Raw genomic sequence first — 25300 nt, 5'->3', positions numbered from 1 at the left:
TGATCATAAATAATGTCTTTACCCATATTTAACCTTATGCTGTATATGGGACTGCTATAATGATGACTCTTTGGCCTTCCACATACAAAAGGGATGCAAACAATTGTATTTAAATAGAACTCTAAGTGATTCATGCATTATTTTCTTCAACTATCCATCCAGTACCATTTATATGTCCCACACTTGATACTTGCGTGACATGTTCTTGTATTGCTGTTAAAGACATAAGGTGAAGCTGAATGAAATCTGCTATTTATATGAAGATTCTATTAGACACACTGTTCTTGTTTGTTTCTCCTTCTAGAGACTTTACAGAGAAGCATGGGACAAGGACAAAACTCACGTTCACATCATGCCTGACACTCCTGAAATCCTTTTGGCTAAAGCAAACTTAATCAATACAAGTGATGTAAGTTTGATTCCATACTACACTGGATGTTCGAGCTCATGATTTGAAAATTCACTTCATGAATGCAGTCTAAATTGCAGTAAAGTCCTTCAGAATTTATTCTGGAACTCTTGAATTCTTACAACCTTTAACATACCCATGTTTTTTTTCTAGTAAACTTGTTATGTGGAGGGAGCCAATATGGCAGTTATTAGATTACAAGAAAAATCTCAACAAAGCATGCAGTAGGAGGTTGCTATCTTTAGATATGTCCATTTCATCCCTATGCTCAAATCAACATCTTAGATACCTCTCCAATAAAATGTAATTAGTCTAGTAACCTGTGTGGGATAATGTCTAATTGTAGTGAGTTGAATTTTTAGAATTGTAGAGCACCATTTTTTGTCAAATTCTCCTTTGTCATGGAACATAAGAAAGAAATGCCAAAAAGATTTATCACTAGTATTCAAGAGGAGAGGTCATGATAGGTTGAAAACAGACACACGGGGAGTCAGAAAATATGCATTGTTGACCTTCTCAGAAGTCCATGCCACTGTGGTCTGGAGCAATGTTTATTAATCAGATTACATATGTAAAGTAATGACAGTATTGGTTGCAAATGAGTTGCAACCAAAAACTTTTATTTACCTCTCCCCAGTCAATCTACTGCAGTTATGCAATAATTTCCACCCTTAGTTTGGTGGTGGAAAATATTCTGTAGCAAGAATATCACGCAAGACTTTTGACTAATTTCTAGCACCAAGAAAGCCATCTCAGAGTCCTAAAAATGTGCTTTTTAATTTAAAAACACGATAGCTCGGCTAGCATGCATTGGCAATTGAAAATTAGTAGTAACCAACTCCATTTGATAAATCCACCCTTGTTTTCTGCACAATGTAAAAAATTGGAATTCAGTTCTTGAACTATGTGTAAAATACATAGCATTTCCTTTCTCTCCAAACATCAACATTGGAATACTTTTCTGCAAAGTGTGCTTGCAATCATTATTGCAAACTTATCTCAACAGAAACTCTACAAGTTAGGATATGAAGAACTGAAGAAGAAAGGCTATGAACTTCCTTGTGATGCCATATCACTCAAGTCAGCAAAGGCATCCAGAGACATTGCAAGTGAAGTAAGAGTCTTACTAAACTAAAATAACAGACAGTGTGGTTAAGCACTATGGGGCTGAATCAGTGCTGATTGAAATCAATGGGAGTCTTTCTACTGGTGTCAGTGAGATAAGGTCTTTCTGTCTTTCAAAAAAGAAAAGAAGGCATACACTGGATGCTTCAATGCAAAGCTAGTCACCCAACAATACATTGTGTTTGTTTTTTTCAGTCTGCTACTATATAGATCACTTAAACCCAGTTTATGATTGAAATTTTGTGGATGACATTGACATTTTATTTCATTTGAAAATTGACATCGTCCATCAGTGACTTAGACTGTGCTATGGAGTTGCATGTAATTGTTTGAAGATGAATATGTCACTCACTGAAATAGAGTTTGAATTCAGATTTAATATTTCATATCAAACCTGGAATTAACCATTACATGGACTGTTATTTGCTAAGTATAACCTGGATCCCACAAACCTGTATGTGAATATTCCCAATGAAGTACACTAAGTCCAGTGGAATTCACCACATAAATTGGGACTACATAGATGAGGAAGGGTTTGCAAAAGCTGTGAACCCCATCCTATGAAATTATAAGAGCTATATCTTCTACTACAGTGGGATTAAGGATGCTCAGCTATTTATAGGAATCAATCATCACCTCATAAGATTAGGTTCTTAGTATGTTATAATAACTAAGGAGTTTCACCAACAGTTTTTTTACAAAGGTAGCATTTCTAGGTTGAATCTGAAAAAGCATCATTTGTTCTTTCTTTCTTTCCAACAGTACAAATACAAAGAAGGGTATCGCAAACAGCTTGGCCACCATGTGGGAGCCCGCAACATACAGGATGATCCCAAGATGGTGTGGTCTATGCATGTTGCCAAGATCCAGAGTGACAGGGAATATAAGAAAGATTTTGAGAAATGGAAGACCAAGTATAATAGCCCAGTGGACATGCTGGGAGTCGTGCTGGCCAAGAAATGTCAGGAACTAGTCAGTGAAATTGATTATAGGCATCCTCTGCACAAATGGACATGTCTGCCAGACCAGAACAATGTTGTACATGCCAGGAAAACTTATGATCTTCAGAGTGATGTAAGTCCTATTTTTACCAGCTTTGTGAAAATGGAAGTGTTTTTATTAAATATATTTTTGCTCCAATGTCAAAAAACATATTTAAGGGCTATATTTCTGGACTCTTTTGTCCTGCAAAGACCTTTACATACTGGATTGGTGGGTATTTTCAGACCAGTGACAATAGAAGTGAACTCTTCTACAGGTTAGTAATTAGCAGCAGGCAGCCTACTTTTTGTATCCTTACTAAGTACTGATCTCCTCTTGAGCAATTTGGAGTTAAGTTTGTTGCAGTGGATTTGAACAGTGGATTGGAGCAGAGCGAGGGCAAGACAATCTGAATTTCATGTCTTTAAATAATTATTATTTTGGCTGTATAAGTGACATGTCAAGAGCTAAAGGGGCTGGGAAGTGCATCCTCATCTGTGACATTTGCCAGATGAAGAGATGGCTGTAATTCCTGAAATGCACATTGAACGTATAGGTAATCTCCATTATAGTTGTAGATGAATCTCCATCCTGACAGAAACAGAATTTCCAGCAGGTGGAGTAAGATTTCTGTGGAGTAACTAGTATAGGCAGAATCACCCTTGGTTTCAGAGACTGTTTGGGCATGTCTACATTGTAACGTAAGCCCAGATTTGTACAGCTCGAGTTAGCAGACCCTGGGTTTCTTGATTTAGGGCTTGGGAATTTACAATCATTTGTATCCCCAGATTAGGAATTTTTGAACCCTGGGTGCCAACCTGGTGTTCTAGTGTCTATGCTGTGGTGTGGAGGCACTAGTACAGCCACTCATATCTAAGACTTCCTAATGCTCTCCAAAAACATGCTCTCCAACCCTTGTGGTGTGCTGTGGGAAAACTTGACTGTCCACCAAAGTTGACTGTCCTGAGAACAAAGAAAGTTGGTCCTTGGGATTGAAGGATACTTTTGGTGGACTCCCAGAGCACAAGTCTACATTGCAAAGCAATAGGGATTGAACTGTGGGTCCAGGCTTGACTCAGGCTTGGAACCTCCACTCCTTTGGGGTCCTGGGACCGGGGTCCGAGTCCTGGTTTAGTGCAATTTATGTGTAGACCAGACGGTGGGCGGGGGGGTTGAGCCTGAGTTTGAACCCTGGGCTTACACTGCAGCACAGATATACCATCAGTGTTGAACTAGTCCTGTCAGAGGGCTGTGAGGTGATAACCTCTGTTATCATATGATATTGATTAAACAGTGAGAATCTCTTTAATTGGTGCTGCTTTGCATTGAAGAAAAATGTTCATGTTGTCTAAATAAATAAAATAATGAACTTTCTTGTCTTCCTCTATAATTTCAGATTTTATATAAATCAGATCTTCAGTGGATGAAAGGCATTGGCTGGTCCCCAATTGGCTCTCTGGATGATGAGAAGAATAAAAGAGCAACCCACATTCTGAGTGACCATACCTATCGGCAACACCCAGACACGATCAAATTTAATAGCCTGCTTGATTCTCTACCAATGGTTCTGGCAAAGCACAATTCTGAAATTATGAACCAGGTGAGTTTTCTATTTATTTGCCATTAGAATTAAAACAGTATAGTTTTTCTGGATGCTAAAGTGTTTTTTCTTAAAAGAAAATAAGGAAGTTTACATTACAATACTATAGCCATTTCATTGAATGCCAGGGATTTATTTCCATTATAACTGACTACTTTTGTTTTGTATTTTGAGTTTCTAGCACATAGTTAAGGTATATTTTAAAAAATATATTTAATAGTTGCTTATGTTTAAGATCAGAAACATGAAAAAGTGGTTTAATAAGAGATTAGCTTTATGTTTTCACATGTTATTTTATGTTGTTACAAAATAATTAATGTAAAGAGCTAAGCTGTATATTTCCTTTTCAAGGAGGGGAGCGATTATTTATCATGATTGTACAGACAATTGGCCAGCTATACCTAGCAAAGATATTCATATAAATGTCAGGTGAATTATTACCCAGAAAGTTTCAAGATTCAATAGATCTGTGCTAATTTGCATTTCTTTATCTTCTCAAAACATAGTATCCGTACCCTTACTTCCAATCTCTCTGACCTATTGGCAGAGTTTACAGTGAATTGCCATATTTAAAAGACTTAATCATAATTCCAAAATACCTAACAGGTTATTTGTCAGTTAATCATGAAGTATTAAATAATTGAAGCTGAACTGTCATTGTCAAATATAAAGGAAAAAATGCATTTGGTTATATGTAATGCTTGCTTTATTTACTGTGATTTACTCTAGATTAGTCACTCTGGGTGAAATCTTGGCTCATTGAAGTCAATGGCAAAATTCCCATTTGACTTCAATGAGCCAAGATTTCACCTCTCGAGTGTTATGTTATGCAAAAGTCTCACTAAACTCACTGAGCAGACTTGCGGAGTGAGTCTCTAGGTCAGTGCAAACAAGAGAACTTCTGTTGTTATTTTAGTCTTAGTTACAGTTGTTCTGGACTGCATGAAACTCTTAGGATTGCTGATCTTGATCATGCTTATTCAGTCAGAATTATATCTTACCTGAATAATGACTGAAGTCTTCATAATTCCAACATCTTATTACATTTGCTGTTTGCTTTTCAGCGCTCATATACAGAAGCTTGGAATAAAGACAAAACTAGTATCCACATGATGCCAGATACTCCTGATATTTTACTGGCGCAGCAGAACAAATTGAATTACAGTGAGGTAGGTGATGCCTTGCTTAAAAATTAAAAGGCAGTATGTGAGAATATTTAGATGAAAAGAAAATGTATTATTTCTGAAATGTAATGAATATTTATTATGATTTTAGAAACTGTACAGACTTGCAATGGAAGAGAACAAGAAGAAAGGCTATGATCTAAGGGTAGATGCCATTCCAATCAGGGCAGCTAAAGCCTCCCGAGATATTGCAAGTGAGGTAAGTAACCTTGGACCCTTCTCCTCTCAGTTTGAGGTCTCAATATTGTAGTGGGCAGTTAAGGGCATGTTTCATCAACACAATCGTGTAACACACTTTCCAAACACACTTTCCAAACAATAAATAGGAGTGCAACTGGAATAAATCTTCATTACAGTTCCTGTAGGTCTGTACTTACTTTATCTGTGGCAAGGTTCCACTCACAGTATCTGTTGTCTATTTGAGGATCTCTGTTTGATGGCTTGAGAGGTGTGACAAATGAAGACATCTTGTCCAGTTTTGATTCTAACTAATGCCTCCTATTTAATAATTGCTTGTCAATATTTTTAGCTGAAATAATCTTTTTGTTGTAGTGAAAGCTTCCAATACTGTCTGTCAGACCTTTCCAGTAACAAATCCACTTAATTGAAACTGGCGTTTGGAAAAAAGTGTGTTTCACCTTGTTAACTAGTAGACTTTATGCAAAAGCATTAAACGAATTGGACTGAATATTAGGCTAAATACTAGTTGAGAAATTGACATGGCCATGACCATGTACAATGGCTTATCCAGTCACAGGGAGAAGTTTTTCCTCTCCGAGACTGTCAGGCTGAACTATTATTGTAGTATGTTGACGGTCTATGTAATATTTTGATACTTAATAACCAAATTTAGAACCTATTTAACAATATTTTCTAATAAATTTGCTAGGCATATTTGTTTTTATCTGTTGCATTTTAATTTTCTTGTTGTTTCTGTAAAATTGCCAATAAAGCACTTTGTGTTTAAGAACATCTTAACAAGGTTGAGGCTGTTATCTGAGGAAGTAACTGATGGGCACCTCATAGAGAGAATCTGACTTCTGATCTCAGGGGAGCCTGACCAAGGAATTAGAAATAACTTCCATACAATGTCTCAGGCAGAGGAAGCTGTAGTTTTCCTTTCCAAACACTCAAAGGACCTAGTCAGAAAGACATCTTATTACTTCCATGTTTAAGGAACTCTTGTGTCTAAACTTTTTTTTTAAGTGCAGGGAGCCCTACGAGCTCATGATGAAGTCCTCCAGGGAGTTGCTATAGGATTATAGGATGTTTTCTTAGCCCCCACCCCTGAATCTTACTTATTAAACTTTTTTTTTGCCTACAGTACAAATACAAAGAAGGATATCGCAAACAGCTGGGCCACCATGTGGGAGCCCGCAACATCCAAGATGATCCGAAGATGGTGTGGTCTATGCATGTAGCCAAGATCCAGAGTGACAGGGAATATAAGAAAGATTTTGAGAAATGGAAGACCAAGTATAATACTCCCGTGGATATGCTGGGAATTGTACTTGCCAAGAAGTGTCAGGAACTGGTTAGTGAAGTTGATTATAGACATCCTCTGCACCAGTGGACATGTCTACCAGACCAGAATGATGTTGTACATGCCAGGAAAACTTATGATCTTCAGAGTGATGTAAGTCCTACTTTTACCAGCGTTGTGAAAATGGAAGTGTTTTTATTAAATATATTTTTGCTCCAATGTCAAAAAACATATTTAAGGGCTGCAATTCTGGACTCTTTTATCCTGCAAGGACCTTTTCTGCTGCATTCTAGCTTGGTGGGTTATCACAGTTTCAGGTCAATTGCACGTGTATTCCCCTTCCATGGTCCAGCAAGGGGGCAGCCACTTTAGGCTTCTGGCTCCCACCCATCACCTCTCTAGGATGGAAATCTGCATCTCAATCCCCACTGACTGGGCCTCCCTGCCTACAAGTGTCAGTGTCAGACTCCACCAATTTGGTCTACTTAAGGTATCCTCTCTACACCTATGCACATTATACATCATTTGAAAGTGTATTATGTGTAATTTAAGATGAGGAATGATGTGGAGCTGTCAAGCGGTGCTATTACCACAGAAACTGGGATAAACAGTGACACCATCAACATGTTAAAATAGCTACTCTGAAATAATTTGCTTTTGTTTGTTATTTTAACTCTATGCATTATTTCAAGATGAAATTGAATTTCTCTGTCACTTCAAAGCATCACAACAACAATCAAAGGATAAACATCTATTAATAATTTTTACAGGTTTAATGTAGTTGTGTTAGTGACATTTCTAATCAAAATCATGATCATCATCTTGTTCATAGTTATGGTCTCTGTTGAGAGTGTGTGGGTTATCATGGTCTTCATTGCCTTGCCATGTACAGTTCTGTGCAGGGTAGATTATTCTGATTACAGACACAGCTGATTGTGCAGGGACCCCTATTGGCATATGTACAAAGAAGGTCTTGTAAAAGCTCAGATGCCATTGGGCCCTTGAACCATACAGGAAGTAGTTGATCATCCATATTTTTCCATCCATGATGCAATGGTGATCCAATAGCTGGTCTATCTATGTAAAAAGTTATCTAAATCTTTAACATTCTCTTCAAAACTGTCCTTCTAATGTGGGAGTTTAGTAAGTGACTTGTCCTTTTCAATGGTTAGATTGAGGCACAAAACAATTCAGGTCTCTGTGAGTCTCCTTTTCTTACTCGCTCTGGTCAGACAGCACTGCTCCCAACTTCCTGGCTGCAGAAGTTATGGCTTGTCCATCATTTTCTCCCAATTTGGCAAGTTCTCTGAAGCAGTAAGCTCCCTTACTAAACTTCTGTATCAGTGACCTAATTACTATGGTTCTTTTGACATTAAGAGACCCAGAAGCCATATTGGTTCCTACTTCAGGAAGTGTTGCCTTTCTTATTAACAAGAGAACCAGCAAAGACTCTGGCAGACTCCAATTTCTTTACTCCCAAGGCCAAGTGAGTGGACAGATGGTACCAGGTTCCTCAGGAAGGGTTTGAGCATTTCTTTACTCATTCAGTTCCTGATTGTCTGGTGATAGCAGCTGCTAATGAGCTGTCTTGTCAAACCTTTACACTTCAGCTACAAAAAGGATGCAATTTAGGCCACAGCATTATTCTAGATCCTTTTTCCAGCAGAGACCTCAATATCCCACTAAGAAGAGATCAAACTTCCTAGATATCACTTGCCATATTCTACTGTGGTGGGCCATTCTTACCAGACATCTGTGACCTCAAAGCAGTTGTTTTGACTTTTTGATCAAGGTCAGCATACTAATGATATCTCCTCCCTTTGGGTCATACCTATCCCTTTTTTACTATGCTTGGGAAAACATCATGTCAGACAAGTTGCTACGCAGCATGGTAAAGAAGGGCTATGTTATCCTGTTCCTTTCCATTCCTTTTCCCAAACCACCTTCTCTGTCCCTTTTCATGGACTCCTCTCATGACACCATGTTACTTCAAGAATCGTGTTTTTTTCTAGAATTGGGAGCCACAGAGAAAGTACCTTACTACCAGAGGAAAAAGCTTCTATTTTCAGTACTTCTCAGTCCCAAAAAAACTGAGGTCCTCCATCTCATTCTAGACTGAAGAAAGCTGAACTATTTAATCAAAAAGATCAAGCTCAGGATGGTCCCCCTTACTTCTATTATCCCTTCCCTGGAGACTGGTATGGTGCCTGACAAGATGCATACATCCATGTGGCAATACATCTCTCCCACAGCAAGTACCTTTGATTTGTGGGAGGCACCAACCACTACTAGTACACGGTGACCCCTTTCAGTTTATCATCAGCCCTGAGGTTCTTCACCAAATGCATGTCAGCAGTAACAGCCATCTCTATCATTTGGGCATTCAAATATTTCCTTACCTGGATGATTAGCTGATCCAGGCATCATCAAGCATCTGGGTCCTAGTCATCAGACAAATATTCTCTCATCTAGATCTGAAATTAATTTGGAGAAATCTCAGTTACAACCCAGTAACTGCATAACTTTATAGGAGCAGAGCTCAATGCTGGAATAACCATAGCTTATCTATCAAGGGAGAAGCATCAGTCTATAGCCACCCTTACCAATGCCCTCAGCTTCAGCACAATGACAACAGTGCATAGCTGTTTTCTGTTCCTGGGCCTCATAAATGTACATCATTCTGCATGCCAGACTTCACCTTTTCTATCTGCAAGCTTGGCTTCATTCAGTATATCATCCTTCCAGGCACCATCCGAACATGCAGATTTGCATACATGCTCGAGTGCTTTGCTTTACTTTACAGGTGGGTGGGTGGTCCTGAAGAATGTGTGCAAAAGGTTTCTGTTTTTCTCTTTGAACAGACCATGACTTTGGTAACAAGCCTCCACCAAAGGATGATGGAGACATAGAACCATAGAATTGTAGGACTGGAAGGGACCTCGAAAGGTCATCTAGTCCAGTCCTCTGTGTTCATGGCAGGACTAGTATTATCTAGGCCAGACCTGACAGGTGTTTGTTTAACCTGCTCTTAAAAATCTCCAATTATGGAGATTCTACAACCTCCCTAGGGAATTTATTTTAGTGCTTAGCCACCCTGACCCTAGTTTTTCCTAATGTCCAACGTAAAATGCCCTTGCTGCAATGTAAGCCCATTGCTTCTTGTCCTGTCCTCAGAGTTTAAGGAGAACAATTTTTCTCCCTCCTCTTTTTAACAATCTTTTATCTACTTGAAAACTGTTGTCATCTCAGTCTTCTCTTCTCCAGACTAAACAAATGCCTTTTTTCCAATCTTCCCTCATAGGTCATGTTTTCTTGACCTTTAATCACTTTTGTTGCTCTTCTCTGGACTTTCTATAATTTGTCCATATCTTGGTCAACCTCAGACACAAGGTCTTTGTTCTGCTTCAGCTTCGTGAGCACTCTCAGAAGGAGAAGAGATGGAGAGAATGCATATAGGAACTGACCGGACCAGGAAAGAAGAAAAGTATCTGCAATGAAACACGGTCTGTGGCCAGCCCTGGAGGAAAAACCTGGTCAACTCAGGAGATTTCCCTCAATATAAATGTATTAGAACTCTAAGCTATTTGTTGGGCCTGTGAGATATTTATTCCCTCCATTGAAAACCAGGTGGTGGAAGTTCTCCGAGACAACACTACAGGGAGGTGCAAGTTTGTCTGAACTGTGCCAGGAGGCTTCCTCCTTTGGAATCTGTGTATTCATCGCAATGTTTCCCGTAAGGCTTTTCACCTTGCAGGAGTGAGAAATACACTCCTAGTAGACACCCTTAGCTAGGTTTACACAAAGCATCACATGCAGTCAATCAGGAAAGACATTCTCCTCCAGGTTTTTCGCTGCTAGGGTACCCAGTAATAGACTTATTCATGACCAACCTCAACAACAAGTGCATGAGGTTTTTCTGCATGAAGCTGAAGCACAACAAATATTATTAATCCACGTTGCACAGACATGGCCAAGACAATTTTGGTTCATGGATCTGCATCACCTATTGATCAGTTTATTGACAATTCTACCACTAAGTACTGAACTTCTGTCACAGAAGCAGGGCAGATCTCTTCATCCAAATCTCAAATCTCTCCACCTTACTGTGTGGATCATCTCTAGTTGAATACTCATAAGAAAACCTGTTTCTGAGAGATGTGGGCCATTTTGGTGAGCTGCAGAATGGAATCCACTAGAACCACATACACATCAAAGTAGAAGAGATTTTTCTATTTGGGCACAATCCCACATTACCCTCAGACTAAGGTTTTGTACGTGGTGCGTATCTCCTGCATCTGAAATCATCAGGCCCCTCAAATAGTTCTGTGGGAGTTCACCTGCTTTTTACTTTGGCCGTACACCTGCCAATAGACAGGTTTTCCATTTTCTCTCACCCTCTTGTTTCTTGATTTTTAAAAGGCCTAACCAACACTTACCCTCCTGTGTCAGTTCCGGTACCCAGCAGCAACATGGTCATCTGTACATACCTTTTCTACTCATTGTGCTATCATGCAAGGCTCTCGTGATGATGCTAATTTGGTAAGTTGCTGCTACTGTTTCTGCTCAGATGATCAGAAGTCCCTTTACCTGTAATGGAACTGCTGTTGAGTCACCTATCTGGAATGTATATGTGTCCAATCACTCAAAGGAGAAAAAGCATTATTCACCTTGCAGGAACTGTTGTTCTTTGAGATGTGTTGTGCACCTAGACATTCCACAACCCTCCTGCCTTTCCTGCTACTTGGGTCATTGCTTATAGGAGTGTGAAGGAATGGAGAGGGAGGCAGTGCACACGAGAACATGGTCACATGCATGGCCTTGTGGTACTGCTGGTAAACGTCTTTGACTCGAGTGCACTGGGAGTATATATACCTATTGTGGAATGTATATGTGCACAACACATCTCAAAGAACAACAGTTACTGCAAAGTGATTAACCAATTTTTTCCCTTGTATCCAGCCTTAGATCCTGTCCAACACAGTCTTTCTGCAGTTTTGACACGTTACAGTTATCATATCTGTCAAAGACTTCAATTACAGAATTAGCTGTGTCAAATCCATTTAGGACCTGCTCATATTCTTAGAAGCCAATTTATCAACTATGTGGCATTTGTCTCCAGCCATCATTTGTATGACAGCCGTGGCATCTCTGATGTACACTGCAGTTTCCTTGTTGCACGTTCTTAGCTCATGGTTCTTTTAGCTTGAGTTTCCAGCTGTGGCCCTAATTTAGCTTGGTCTGTTCTTCTCATTGTTCCATCAAAATGGTAGAAGTACATAGGCACAGATCCTGTTGGGTGACTAAGATCAGTTGCCCTTGAAAAGTCTTCCCTGCATCTTGCTGAGGACAAGACTCTGGAAAGCAATTTTTGGACTGATAGCTGCTGCAGTTGTCCCTCCCTTGCCGGGCTTAAATTTGGTCATCTACACCATGTCAGCAAATTTTTTGATGCCAGATTTCCTGGCTGGGCTGCCAAAGCTATATGTGCCCTCAGAATCAAGAGCATTTCCCCCAGATCTCTCCATTTGTTCTTTGCCAACATGTGCTCTTTTCAGCAGAGACTCTTGTGCATTTGATGTTACATGCAATTCAGTAGATATGTTGATAAGCACATCTGGATGTGATTCATGGTCAAATGGATTTATCATAGTTTTGAAGACATGTGTTAAGAGCTGTAACATGCTCTTCATCCCTCTTCAGTGCAGAGGCAAGAACTTGTTAGTGGACTTTGTCTTCACTACTTCTTGCTAGAACACTTCTTTCTGTAATAGCTTTTCCACATTACTAATATGAATGTGTGTATTGTCATCTCTAACACTAATACTGACCTGTGTGTAAGTGTTACTGAATTAAAAAGTTATTTTCTAGACTATTTCAAAGGCTAGTACTGCATACATAGACAGTTACACATAAAAAGCTTCTACCAGGCAGACTAGATGCTACACTGTACGTACAAAAGCTTACAAATGGAGAAGGAATTGGGAATTCATGTACATTTATATCTATCCTTTATCCAGTACAAACTATAGACATACAATCTACTGCTACTGATGCACAGCCTTCCGTGTGCGACTGATCTGGTCAGCCAATTTCAATTGGAAATGTATGAAACTATTATAATCACTTGTGAGATGCTTTGACAATTAAGAATATGCAGTGTGAAAACATTTCATGTTTGTGTATTGCAAAATATTGATATTTGCCATTTTGGTCACATGCTTCACATCTTCACCATTTCTTTAAAAAAAATACTTGTCTGTGCAAAACCAATAAAAAAAAATCTTTTAATACATTATCATTTGGTAGCTTTGACCAACAAGAACCACATTAAGTTGTTTAAATCAATCCGTAAAAATGTGGTCCTAGTCAGGTTGCAGTGTTTCTGGAACTGTGCAAAATGTTATTTTGGTTATTGTTGTTTCACCTTAGCTACAGGCTTATGACACCACTTGACAGCTCCACATCATCTAAACATACTTTCAAATGATATATGATGTGGGTGTGTGTGGGGTGGACCATTGCTACATGCCTATATGCCCAGCAAGACAGATTGCTTAAAAAGGCCAGTTCCTGCGCTTTCTTTTCTCTCCAGGTTTCTATGATCAGTGTTTTGCCTGCAGTTATAAGTTACCACACAGCTCCTGCTAAGCAAGAACATTTTTTTCATAAAGTAACAGCATTACGGTCACCGCTGGGTTGTGGGTGGTTAGACCTAGTAGCCAGAGCCAAAGTCCGCAAGACAGGAGTCAACGGTGTCAGGATACTAGGAGATCAGTAGCGGGGGACAAACTGGAGGTCAGAACATGAATCAGATGCCAGAAATCACGGCTGGTCCGGATGCCAGGATATCAAATGTGGGATGCAGGAAGCACAAGGCACCCAGTCCAAACCAGGGTGGAGCCCAGTTGCTCAGACAGTTTCCTGTTAATAGATGAGCAGGCCAGTCACCCGATCCAGGACTCTGCCAATTGGACTGCAGGGGGGGATCCTCAAACTAGGCTGGGTTTCATGGTTCCAGGTAGATAAGCAAGCATCAGCAGGCTGCCAGATGGAGGGTTGGAGCATGACTGTTCCTATAAACCTTACAGACCCAAGTTCGAGACCCGTGGGCTATGACAAATACAAAGAAAACATATTAAAACAATAAAGAATGTACGTGCATGCTAAATAATTTACTGCAGGTTGCCCACTAACACCAACCCCTGGCTCAGGAAGGTACCAGTCCTTCATATCCCATTGGATTTTCCCCAGGGGTTGCAAATTAATCTACACCTGGCAGTTCAGCTGTTTCTTTGTACATCTTGGACCTTTGGTTGCCAGTCTCTAGAATAGGTAATCAACAGACCAGGACTCTCTCCTGAGGGTGCGGCATCAAAGTTTTTGCATAGCCAGAATTGGAAAATTTGCATTAATCTCTCCACAGGAAATCCACTTAACACCTATTGTCCCAAAAGTCACTGCATGTCTGGCACACTTCCAATAGAGTCCTTTGAATTCCCAGGTCTGACATTCCTCACATCTCCCCCGTAGAGAGGTTACATACAGTCCCAACCCACACTAATATATAAAGTAAATATGAAAAGGTCTTCCAAGGTGATTGTAGGAAATTGCCATATCTGTGATGCGGGTATTTTTGGAACCGTGACAATAGAAGTGATGCCTTAATTAGCTCAGAATTAACGAGAGGCAGCCTGCTGTTTGCATCCTTACTAAATATGGATCTTCTCTTGTGCAGTTTGGAGTTAAGTTACATTTTCTGCAGTGGATTTCAACTCTCGATAGAGCAGAGTGAGGGCAAGACAATCTGAGTATCATGTCTGTGAATATTTACTATTTTGGCTGTATAAGTGACATGTCCAGAGCTTGAGGAGGTAGGAAGTGCCTCTTTACCTGTGACATTTGGCAGAAGAAAAGAAATGGCTGTTAATTCCCAAAATGCACGTTGAGTGTGTAAGTTATCTCCATGCCAGTTGAAGATGAATCTCCACCCTGACTGAGACAGAACTTCCAGGGGATGAAGTAAGATTTTTGTGGACTAACTGAAGTGGGCAGAATCCACCTTGGGTTTCAGAGTCCATCACTGTAGAAATAGCCATATCAGAGGATTACAAGGTGAATACCTGTTGTCATTAGATATTGATTAAACATTGAGGCTCTCTTTAAGTGGTGCTGCTTTTCTTTGAAGAGAAAATATTCATGTTGTCTAAATAAAATAACAAACTGTCTTGTCTTCCTCTGTTATTTCAGCTTTTATATAAATCAGATCTTCAGTGGATGAGAGGCATTGGCTGGTCCCCAGTTGGCTCTCTGGATGATGAGAAGAATAAGAGAGCAACCCACATCCTGAGTGACCATACCTACCGGCAACACCCAGACACGATCAAATTTAATAGCCTGCTTGATTCTCTACCAATGGTTCTGGCAAAGCACAATTCTGAAATTATGAACCAGGTGACTTTTCTATTTATTTGCAATTAGAATCAAAACAGTATAGTTTTTCTGGATGCGAAAGTGTTCATTTTTAAAGGAAAATAAGGAAGTTTACATTACAATACTACAGTCTTTTCATGGAATGTCAGGGATTTATTTTCATTATAACTGAGTACTTCTGTTTTGTATTTTGAATTTCTAGCACATAGTAAAGTATATTTTTAAAATATATTTAATAGTTGCTTATGTTTAAGATCAGAAACATTGAAAAGTGGTTTAATAAGAAATTGGCTTTATGTATTTACATGTTATTTTATGTTGTGGCAAAATAATTAATTTGTTTTCAAGTAGGGGTGCAGCTATATACATATTTATCATGATTGTGCAGACAACTGGCCAGTTATACCTCGCAAACATATTTATATAAATGTCAGGTGAATTGTTACCCAGCAAGTTTCAAAATTCAATAGAACTTTGCTAATTTGCATTTCTTTATCTTCACAAAACGTACCTCCTGTCTCTCTGATCTAATGACAGTTTATAGTGAATTGTCATATTAAAAAGACTTAATTATATTTCCAAAATACCTAACAGGTTATTAGTCAGTAAATTATGAAGTATTAAATAATTGAAGCTGAACTATCATCATCAAATGGAAAAATGCATTTGATAATGTGTAATGCTTGCTTTATTTACTGTGATTTAAACGAGATTAATCATCCTGGGAATCTTGTCTCATTGAAGTCAATGGCAAAGTTCTCATTGATTTCAACAATGTCAAGTAGAATATCACTCAAAAATCTCACTGAAATCATAGAGTGGACTTGTTGAACAAGGTACTAAACATAAGTGAAGGTCTCAGTGAACTTTATTCGTTAGTTAGTAAAATTCAGTAATTTGCAGTGGGTCTTGAGGTCAGTGCAGAGAAAACTTCTGTTGTTTTAGTTTTAGTTACAGTTGTTCTGGACTGCATGAAATTTTTAGGATTTCTGATCTTGATTACGCTTATTCAGTCGAATTATATCTTACCCTATTAATGACTTAGGTCTTCATGATTTCGAACATCTTATTATATTTTCTGTTTGCTTTTCAGCGCTCATATACAGCAGCTTGGAATAAAGATAAAACTAGTATCCATGTGATGCCAGATACCCCTGATATTGTACTGGCACAGCAGAACAAATTGAATTACAGTGAGGTAGGTGATGCCTTGCTTAAAAATTAAAAGGCAGCATGTGAGAATATTTAGATGAAAAGAGAGTGCATTATTTCTAAAATATAATGAATCTTTTTTATTTTTTTAGAAACTGTACAGACTTGCAATGGAAGAGAACAAGAAGAAAGGCTATGACCTACGGGTAGATGCCATTCCAATCAGGGCAGCTAAAGCCTCCCGAGATATTGCAAGTGAGGTAAGTAAACTTGGACCCTTCTCCTTTCAGTTTCAGAGGTCTCAACATTGTGGTGAGCAGTTGAGGGCATGCTTCATCAACACAATCATGTATCCAGCAACACACTTTCCAAATAATAAATAGGAGTGTAACTGGAATAAAATCTTCCCTACGGGAACTGTAGGTCTGTCCTTATTTTATCTGTGGCTAGCTTCCACTCCCAATATCTGTTGTCTGAGGATCTCTGTTTGATGGTTTGAGGGGTATGGCAAATGAAATAATCTTTTCCAGTTTTGAGGCTAACTACTATTTCTTGTTTGACAATAATTTCTACTCAATGTTTTAAATGAATTAATCTCTTTGTTGCCGTGTAACCTGGCATGATTTGGAGGGCTGGATGGCTGAGCGGGCGCGGAGCTGGATGGGACTGCTCCGATGGCTTTCCCTCCAGGGGAGGGCACTGGTGGTTAACCAGCTGGTCCTGTCCATGCACTGGCACTGGTTCAGCAGCCTGAGCTCGCCCCCGGGTATCCTGATCCGCCTCCAGAAGCTAATTCTGGAGTTCTTCTGGCCGGGGCTGCACTGGGAGGTTCTGAGTCTTCCCCTGGAGGAGGGCAGACAGGGTCGGCTCTGTCTGTGCAGTCAGATCCATGTCCTCCGCCTCCAGGTCCTGCAGAAACTCCTTCATGGTGCAGGTAGTTTGGCGTGGAGTGCGCTGGCGCACATCTTTTCCTATTGGCTCCAAGGGCTCCATTATGACTAGCAGCTCTTTTACCTCCATCCAATGGATCTTCCATGGGACCTCTCTGAGCTGCTGGTTTTCTACCAGGACCTCCTGTGGACCAGGAAGCTGATCTCTGTGACCAGGTCCATGGTGGCCTCTGAGGGAAAAGATCTTCTCATGGAACCCCTGATAGACAACCCCCAGCTCAGTGTTCAGGTGGCAGAGTCCCCCATGGCTTACTGGAGGTTGGTTCTGGCAGGTGCCACCAGGATCGGAAACCTCCTGGACTATGACTGGGGCACTGGGTGGATCCGCTGGTGCATGGGGCTCTCCACCTTGCGTGTCCCCTGGTGCATTCTCCAAGAGATGAGGGCAGCCTTACCACCCACCTCTCAGGCTTCCCTCAAGTGGGACCTGTAGTAGGGTACTCCCTGCCCACCCCTCACCTCTGGACTTCACCATAGGGCCCCTGCCCTGCAAGCCCTCTGGCTGCCACCTCCACACCACCCAAGCTGGCTGCATGACCTGCCGCCGGTCTGCTTCCAAACTGCGCCTAGGAAACAGCTATATCCGCTCATGCTCCACCCCCTTCATTTCCTGACCATCAAGTCCCACCTTGACACCAAGTGGCAGGACCTCCTACCACCTATGGAGGGTGAGGAGCCCAGTGAGCCAGTCTGTATTCCATCCTGGTGCCACAGCCTGCCAGGGACATTGATTGGCGGCTCTTTCACAGATGATGATGAAGTCCTCCAGGGAATTGCTATAGGATTATAGGATATATTTTTTAAAAATCCCCCTGAAACTAATTGAACTTTTTTTTTTGCCTACAGTACAAATACAAAGAAGGGTACCGCAAACAGCTGGGCCACCATGTGGGAGCCCGCAACATCCAGGATGATCCGAAGATGGTGTGGTCTATGCATGTAGCCAAGATCCAGAGTGACAGGGAATACAAGAAAGATTTTGAGACATGGAAGACTAAGTATAATACTCCTGTGGATATGTTGGGAATTGTGCTGGCCAAGAAATGTCAGGAACTGGTTAGTGAAGTTGATTATAGACATCCTCTGCACCAGTGGACATGTCTGCCAGACAAGAATGATATTGTACATGCCAGGAAATCTTACGATCTTCAGAGTGATGTAAGTCCTACTTTTACCAGCTTTGTGAAAACTGAAGTGTTTTATTAAATATGTCTTTGCTGACCTGTCACAAAACATATTTAAGGGCTGCATTTCTGGACTCTCTTATCCTTCAAGGACCTTTTCTGCTGCATACTAGGTTGGTGGGTTGTCACAGTTTCAGGTCAATTGCACGTGTATTCCCCCTCCATGGTCCAGCAAGGGGGCAGCCACTTTAGGCTTCTGGCTCCCAGCCGTCACCTCTCTTGGATGGAAATCTGCATCTCAGGCTCTCCTGACCGGGCCTCTCTTCCTACACTGTGATATTAGGCATGTGGCAGACACCACCGACTTGGTTGACTTAAGTTATCATCTCTATCCCATGCACATCATACATAATTTGAAATACTTTTATGTTTAATTTAAGGTGAGGAATGATGTGGAGCTGTTAAGTGGTGGTGTTACCATAGAATAAACAGTGACTCCATCAACATGTTAAGATTAAATATTTTGAAATATTTGCATTTTTTCTGTTATTTTATGACTGCGTGCATTATTTCAAGACAAAGTTGGATTTTTTTCACAACAACCTAAATGGTAAAACAAAATTTAACAATAATTTTTTACAGGTGTAATTGAAATATAGTAGCACTAGAGACATTTCCACTCAACATCATTATTATCCTCTTGTTCATTAGTATGATCTCTGCTGAGAGTGTGTGGGTTACCATAGTTTCACTGCCTTGGCATGGACACGGTTCTGTGCAGGGAAATTTATTCTGATTACAGACACAGTTGATTGTTCAGTAACCACTACTGGCATGTACACAAATAAGGTCTTGTAGAAGCTCAGATGCCACTGGATTCTTGAACAATATAGGAAGTAGTTGATCATCTTCATTTTTCCATCCATGTTGCAATGGTGATCCAATATCTGGTTTACCGATATGCAAAGGCATCCAAATCTTAGTTTGACATGTTCTTCAAAACTTTCCTCCCATGGTGGAAGTCTGGTCAGTGACTTATCCTTTTTGATGGCTAGACTGAGGCGCAAACAGATCAGGTCTCTGTGGGTGTCCTTTTTCTTTCTTTCTCTGGCCATACCACACTGCTACCAACTTGCTTGCTGCAGAAATTGTGGCTTGTCCTTCATTCTGTCTCAATCTGACAAGATCTCTGAAACAGTAAGGTCCCTTTGTTTTGACAACATAGAACATGGATGTTTCCAAATACCAAATAGCAGCAACAGAGAGTCCAAGCCTCTTAATCCATGTATAGCAGGTAGTACATTGCAGACGTCAGGAATGAGTGTGTCACAGATTGCATGAATGTATATGAAGCAATACTTGTCAGCTGTGCTGGTAATGGTGCCTCTTTCAAGCCACATGTTATGTACTTGTTCCATTTTTGGAATGTATTGAACAGCAAAGTCCAAAACATCTGTATCAGATGACCTAATTACTATGGTTCCTTTGGCACCAAGATTCCCAAAAGCCATATTGGCACATACAGCATGCAGAAGCATCCTTGTGTCTGCTTCCTCTTGAGAACTGTACTAGCCTTGGGTTTCCTCAACACTTCTACTGATGATAGACTGTTTACTTCACTATTGGAAAAGCCTCTAGCAAGAAGGAGTGTTTGTGTTGGATGTGCTTCTAGACTCGCAGGTGTATTCCACAGAGGAATTTTATAAGTGATAGCTTGTTGGATGCTTTGTTTAGAAAAAATGTTCATGAAGGCACAGGGTGTCCACCAGTCATCTCATTCTCCTTCAGGTGACAGTGCATTTATATATTTCACTGTAGTGCACTCGAGTTGGAGATTTTTTGCCAGCAGTATCACTAGGTGTTGCATGCACCCCTGTTCTCCTTGTGCTTTCAGGTGAGGGCATACAAGGGGTGTGTTCACCGCCTCCTTCTCAATTCCTTCTCACCACCTGTGGCGGAAGTTGGATCTCCCTGTAGCTTTAGCTTTGGTCAGTCATCTTTCTTATACTTTTCTATATATAGCTTTTATAATTATAGAGTACAGTGCAGTATAGTATAAAATAGTGTAGTTATTTTAGCTACAATTTTATTAGTAACTGTAGGATTTACTATGGGAAAAAAAGCCCAGATTTTAAACAAATGTGCCACATGCAGCACTGTTATCCCTGTCATGGATTGGTACAAGAGTTATTTGATTTGTGTGGGTGAGGGATGTGTGAGGGACAAATGTCCTATTTTTACCTCTTTTCCTATCTGCACTAAAAAGCAGAGAAACTGTCATCTTAATGATGCAACCTTTGCATGAGCAGAGTCCCAGTGGTGACCAAGGGGACTCTGGATCAACTTGGAGCGCTCCTTCAGCTTCTTCTGACTGCAGATGTAAGTCTGGGAGCAAACATCTTGCTTCACCTTCTCTGTGTGGATCGAAGCATTCTAAACATTCATACTTTGACAAGTCCTCTAAGTCTTGGTCTTCTCCCAGACAATCATCTGGTAGGTCCTGTGGTACTGGTTCGAAGCCTCACAAATCAAAGTGCTTACTGGTCATGTCAAAGGTAGCACTCTTGCCTCCAGCTCAATGGAGCTGTGGAGACCAGCAAATTCACCCATGCTGGGTCCTTCTAAGTGTTCTTCAGCTCCACTGGATCCTCTGGCACCATCCGCACTAATATAATCAACTGAGGTACCTTCTACTCCTCAGGCTTTCCTAGCAGCAAGGGACCTTCTTTGTTTTTCGCTGCCTGACTCTCCTCTATTTCAGCTAGTTTCAGTATCTCCTCAACTGATAATGACTACACATCCGACACCGATTACACAGTCGACTTCGCTGATGCACCTGGCACTGACATCTCACTTGGAATCGATGATGCAACCAGCACTGACAATGCAACGAGAACTGATGTTGCAGTCAGCTCTGCTGATGCATTTGGAACCAATGACACACACAATATTTATGCCAGCATCAGCTTTTCAGCCACTCTAACCTGTATCTTCTACTGACCCTTGTGTGTCTTCCCTACTTAGACCACTGAGAACATCTATGGGAACAGCTCCCCCTACCCTGTGTTACCTTCTTCAGGCTCAGAAGAGGAAGAAGTTGTCTCTCCTCTGAGATCCTTCAAATCTTTCTATAGATCTTATCACTGCCACATGGAAGGATCAAGACTGGTTCCCAGGCAGGGAAATTCCAGTTTGGGGTCCCTCATCATAGATGGCTTAGTCCATACATTACCCTCCATGGTAATATTGGTCTTGGACTTCCCCAAAAGACTCTACAGCAGTGGTGGGCAACCTGCAGCCCGTGGGCACACGCAGCCCATCAGGGTAATCTGCTGGCGGGCTGCCAGACTGTTTGTTTACATTTGCACGGCCGCCCACAGCTCCCAGTATACGTTCAAATGATATACGATGTGTGTGTGTGTGTGTAGGGAGGACCATTACCACATGCCTATATGCCCAACAAGACAGATTGCTTAGAAAGGCTAGCTCCTGCGCTTTCTTTTCTCTCCAAGGGCTCTGACCATTGTATTGCCTACAGTTATAAGTTACCACGCAGCTCTTTCCAAGCAAGCAAATTTGCTCATAAAGTAAGAGCATTACAAAGAAAACAAAATTAAAAAAATAAAAGAACCTCCATGCATGCTAAACACTTACCATAGTGAACCCCTAAAGTCAGCCCAGGGGTCTGGTAGGTTCCAGTCCTTCAAAACCCACAACTGGGTTTTCTCCAGGGTTACAAATTAATCTCCACATTATGTCCATAATCAGAACCCAGGCTGGGCAGTTCAGCTGTTTCTTTGTGCAGCTTGGATCTTTGATCTCCAGGCTCCAGAACAAGTAATCAACAGACCAACCGCCCTTTCCCCACACCCGTCCTCAGGGCGCAGCTTCAAATTGCATAACTAAAGTTGGAAAATTTACCTTAACCTCCCCACAGGAAATCCACTTAACACCTATTGTCCCAAAAGTCACTGAATGTCTGGCACATTTGCAGTACAGTCCTTTGTATTCCCAGGTCTGACATTCCTCATATCTCCCCTACAGAGAGGTTACAGACAATCCCAACCCACACTAATACATACATTAAATACAAAAAGGTCTTGCAAGGTGATTGTAGGAAATTGCCACATCATGGGTATTTTCAGAACAGTGACAATAGAAGTGATGCCTTAATTAGCTCACAATTAGTAACAAGCAGCTTTCTGTTTGCAGCCTTACTAAGTATGGATCTTCTCTTGTGCACTTTGGAGTTAAGTTACGTTTTCTGGAGTGGATTTCAACTCTCCATTGAGCAGAGTGAGGAAAGACAATCTTTACTATTTTTAATAGCAAAGATTGTCTTTATTTTTAATATTTACTATTATATTAAAACTATTTAATATTTACTATATTTTACCATTTAATATTTTTAATATTTACTATTTTGGCTGTTTAAGTGACATGTCCAGAGCTTAAGGGGGTAGGAAGTGCCTCTTCACCTGTGACATTTTGTGGAAGAAAAGAAATGGCTGTTAATTCCCAAAATGCAAAATAGATGAATCTCCACCCTTATGGAGTCAGAACTTACAGGGGGTGCATTAAGATTTTTGTGTGGTAACTGAAGTATGTAGAATCCACCTTGGATTTCAGAGTCTGTCAGTGTTGAACTAGCCTGTTAGAAGGCTGCAAGATGAATACCTCTGTCATCATATGATATTGATTAAAGATCAAGACTCTTTAGTGTTGCTGCTTTTCTTTGGAGAAAAAAATGTTCATGTTGTCTAATAGTGAACTATCTTGTCTTCATCTGTTTTTTCAGCTTTTATATAAGTCAGATCTTCAGTGGATGAAAGGCATTGGCTGGTCCCCAATTGGCTCTCTGGAGGATGAGAAGAATAAGAGAGCAGCCCACATCCTGAGTGACCATACCTACCGGCAACACCCAGATACGATCAAATTTAATAGCCTGCTTGATTCTCTGCCAATGGTTCTGGCAAAGCACAATTCTGAAATTATGAACCAGGTAGTTTTTTTCTATTTATTTGCAATTAGAATTAAAATGAGATGATTTTTCTGGATGCTAATGATTTGCTTTTTGGTTTCTAAGGAAAATAAAGACGTTTGCATTGCAATACTACAGTCTTTTAATTAAATGTCAAGGGTTTATTTCCATTATAACGGAGTACTTTTGTATTTTAAGTTTCTAGCACATAGCTAAAGTATATTTTAAAAGTATATTTTGTAGCTGTATATGTATAAAATCACAAACATCTGAAAGTAATTTACCAAGATTTGGTTGTATGTTTTTACATGTTATTTATGGTGTTATAAAATAATTCCTCACTGTAAAGAGATAAACGGTGTATTTCCTTTTCAATTATTGTGCAAGCAACTGGCCAGTTATAGCTAAGAAAGATATTCATATACAACTCAAGTGAATTGTTACCCAAAAACATATCATGATTTAATATATCTTTGCTAATTTGCATTTCTTTTCTTTCACAAAACATAGTACCCATAATATCACCTCCAATCTCTCTGATCTAATGGCAGACGTTGTAGTAAATTGCCATATTAGTAAAACTTAAATACATATCCAAAATTACTTAGATTATTTGTCAGCAAATTATGAATATTAAATAATTAAAGATGAACTATGATTGTCAAAGATAATTGAAAAATTGCATTTGGTGATGTTTAGAACTTGCTTAATTTACTGTGATTTAAACTAGATTAGTCATTCTGGGTGAAATTTTGGCCCATCAAAGTCAATTGCAAGATTCCCTTTGACTTCAAGAGAGCCAGGATTTCACCTGTCAAGTAGAATGTTGCTCAGAAATATCACCAAAATCACTGAGTGGACTTGAGAAGCAAGATACTATGCAACATGACTGAGAGTCTCAGTATCTGACATTTATTCATTAATAAGTAAAATCCTGTAATTTGCAGTGGGTCTCCAGGTCAGTGCGAACAAGAGAATTTCTGTTGTTTGTTTTAGTTACTATTGTTCCAGCCTGCATGAAACTCTTAGGATTGATGATCTGGATCATGCTTTATTTAGCCAAAATTATATCTTACCATTTCAATGATCTGAGGTCTTCATGATTCCAACATCCTATTGAATTTGCTGTTTGCTTTTCAGCGCTCATATACAGAAGCTTGGAATAAAGACAAAACTAGTATCCACGTGATGCCAGATACCCCTGATATTGTATTGGCGCAGCAGAACAAATTGAATTACAGTGAGGTAGGTGATGCCTTGCTTAAAAATTAAAGGGCAGTATGTGAGAATATTTAGATGAAAAGAAAATGCATTATTTCTGAAATGTAATGAATATTTGTTATGATTTTAGAAACTGTACAGACTTGCAATGGAAGAGGACAAAAAGAAGGGCTATGACCTACGGATAGATGCCATTCCAATCAGGGCAGCTAAAGCCTCCCGAGATATTGCAAGTGAGGTAAGTAAATTTGGACACTTCCCTCAGTTTCAGATGTCTCAACATGGTAATGAATGGTTAAGGGCAAAATCCATCAACACAATCATGTATCAAGCAGCACACTTTCCAAGCAATAAGTAGGAGTGCAACTGGAATCAAATCTTCTGTATTGTTCCTGTAGGCCTGTTCTTACTTTATCTGTGGCAACCATCCACTCCCAGTATCTATTGTCAATTTGAGGATCTCTGTTTGATGGTTTCAGGGGTGTGACAAATGAAGTCATCCTGTCTAGTTTTAATTCTAACGGTCTCTCTTATTTTATAATTGAGACTCAATGTTTTTAGCTACATTAATCTTTTTCTTGCAGTGTAACCTACCCTTGCTGCCAGTCAGACCTTTCCCAGTAACATACCCACTTAATTGAAATTGGTATTTGAAAACAA

The 25300-nt window shown here is 40.1% G+C and overlaps 1 protein-coding gene across 50 annotated transcripts in view; it reads left to right on the top strand.

Moving 5' to 3' along the window:
- Positions 1-25300, top strand: part of NEB (nebulin) — a 204642-nt gene that overhangs the window by 63903 nt on the left and 115439 nt on the right. For all 50 annotated transcript variants that reach the window (XM_065561691.1, XM_065561706.1, XM_065561704.1 and 47 more), the window contains exons 48-61: positions 305-409; positions 1416-1523; positions 2297-2608; positions 3912-4115; positions 5180-5284; positions 5391-5498; positions 6624-6935; positions 15030-15233; positions 16306-16410; positions 16517-16624; positions 18161-18472; positions 23237-23440; positions 24560-24664; positions 24771-24878. In XM_065561691.1, coding sequence (XP_065417763.1) covers positions 305-409; positions 1416-1523; positions 2297-2608; positions 3912-4115; positions 5180-5284; positions 5391-5498; positions 6624-6935; positions 15030-15233; positions 16306-16410; positions 16517-16624; positions 18161-18472; positions 23237-23440; positions 24560-24664; positions 24771-24878 — 2400 coding nt within the window. The remainder of the gene's footprint in view (positions 1-304; positions 410-1415; positions 1524-2296; positions 2609-3911; positions 4116-5179; positions 5285-5390; positions 5499-6623; positions 6936-15029; positions 15234-16305; positions 16411-16516; positions 16625-18160; positions 18473-23236; positions 23441-24559; positions 24665-24770; positions 24879-25300) is intronic.

This window comes from Chrysemys picta, chromosome 11, assembly GCF_011386835.1.
Source record: "Chrysemys picta bellii isolate R12L10 chromosome 11, ASM1138683v2, whole genome shotgun sequence".
Lineage (NCBI taxonomy): Eukaryota > Metazoa > Chordata > Testudines > Emydidae > Chrysemys > Chrysemys picta.
Note: the sequence above shows the minus strand (reverse complement) of the source record. Positions and strands in the feature narration are given on the sequence as shown.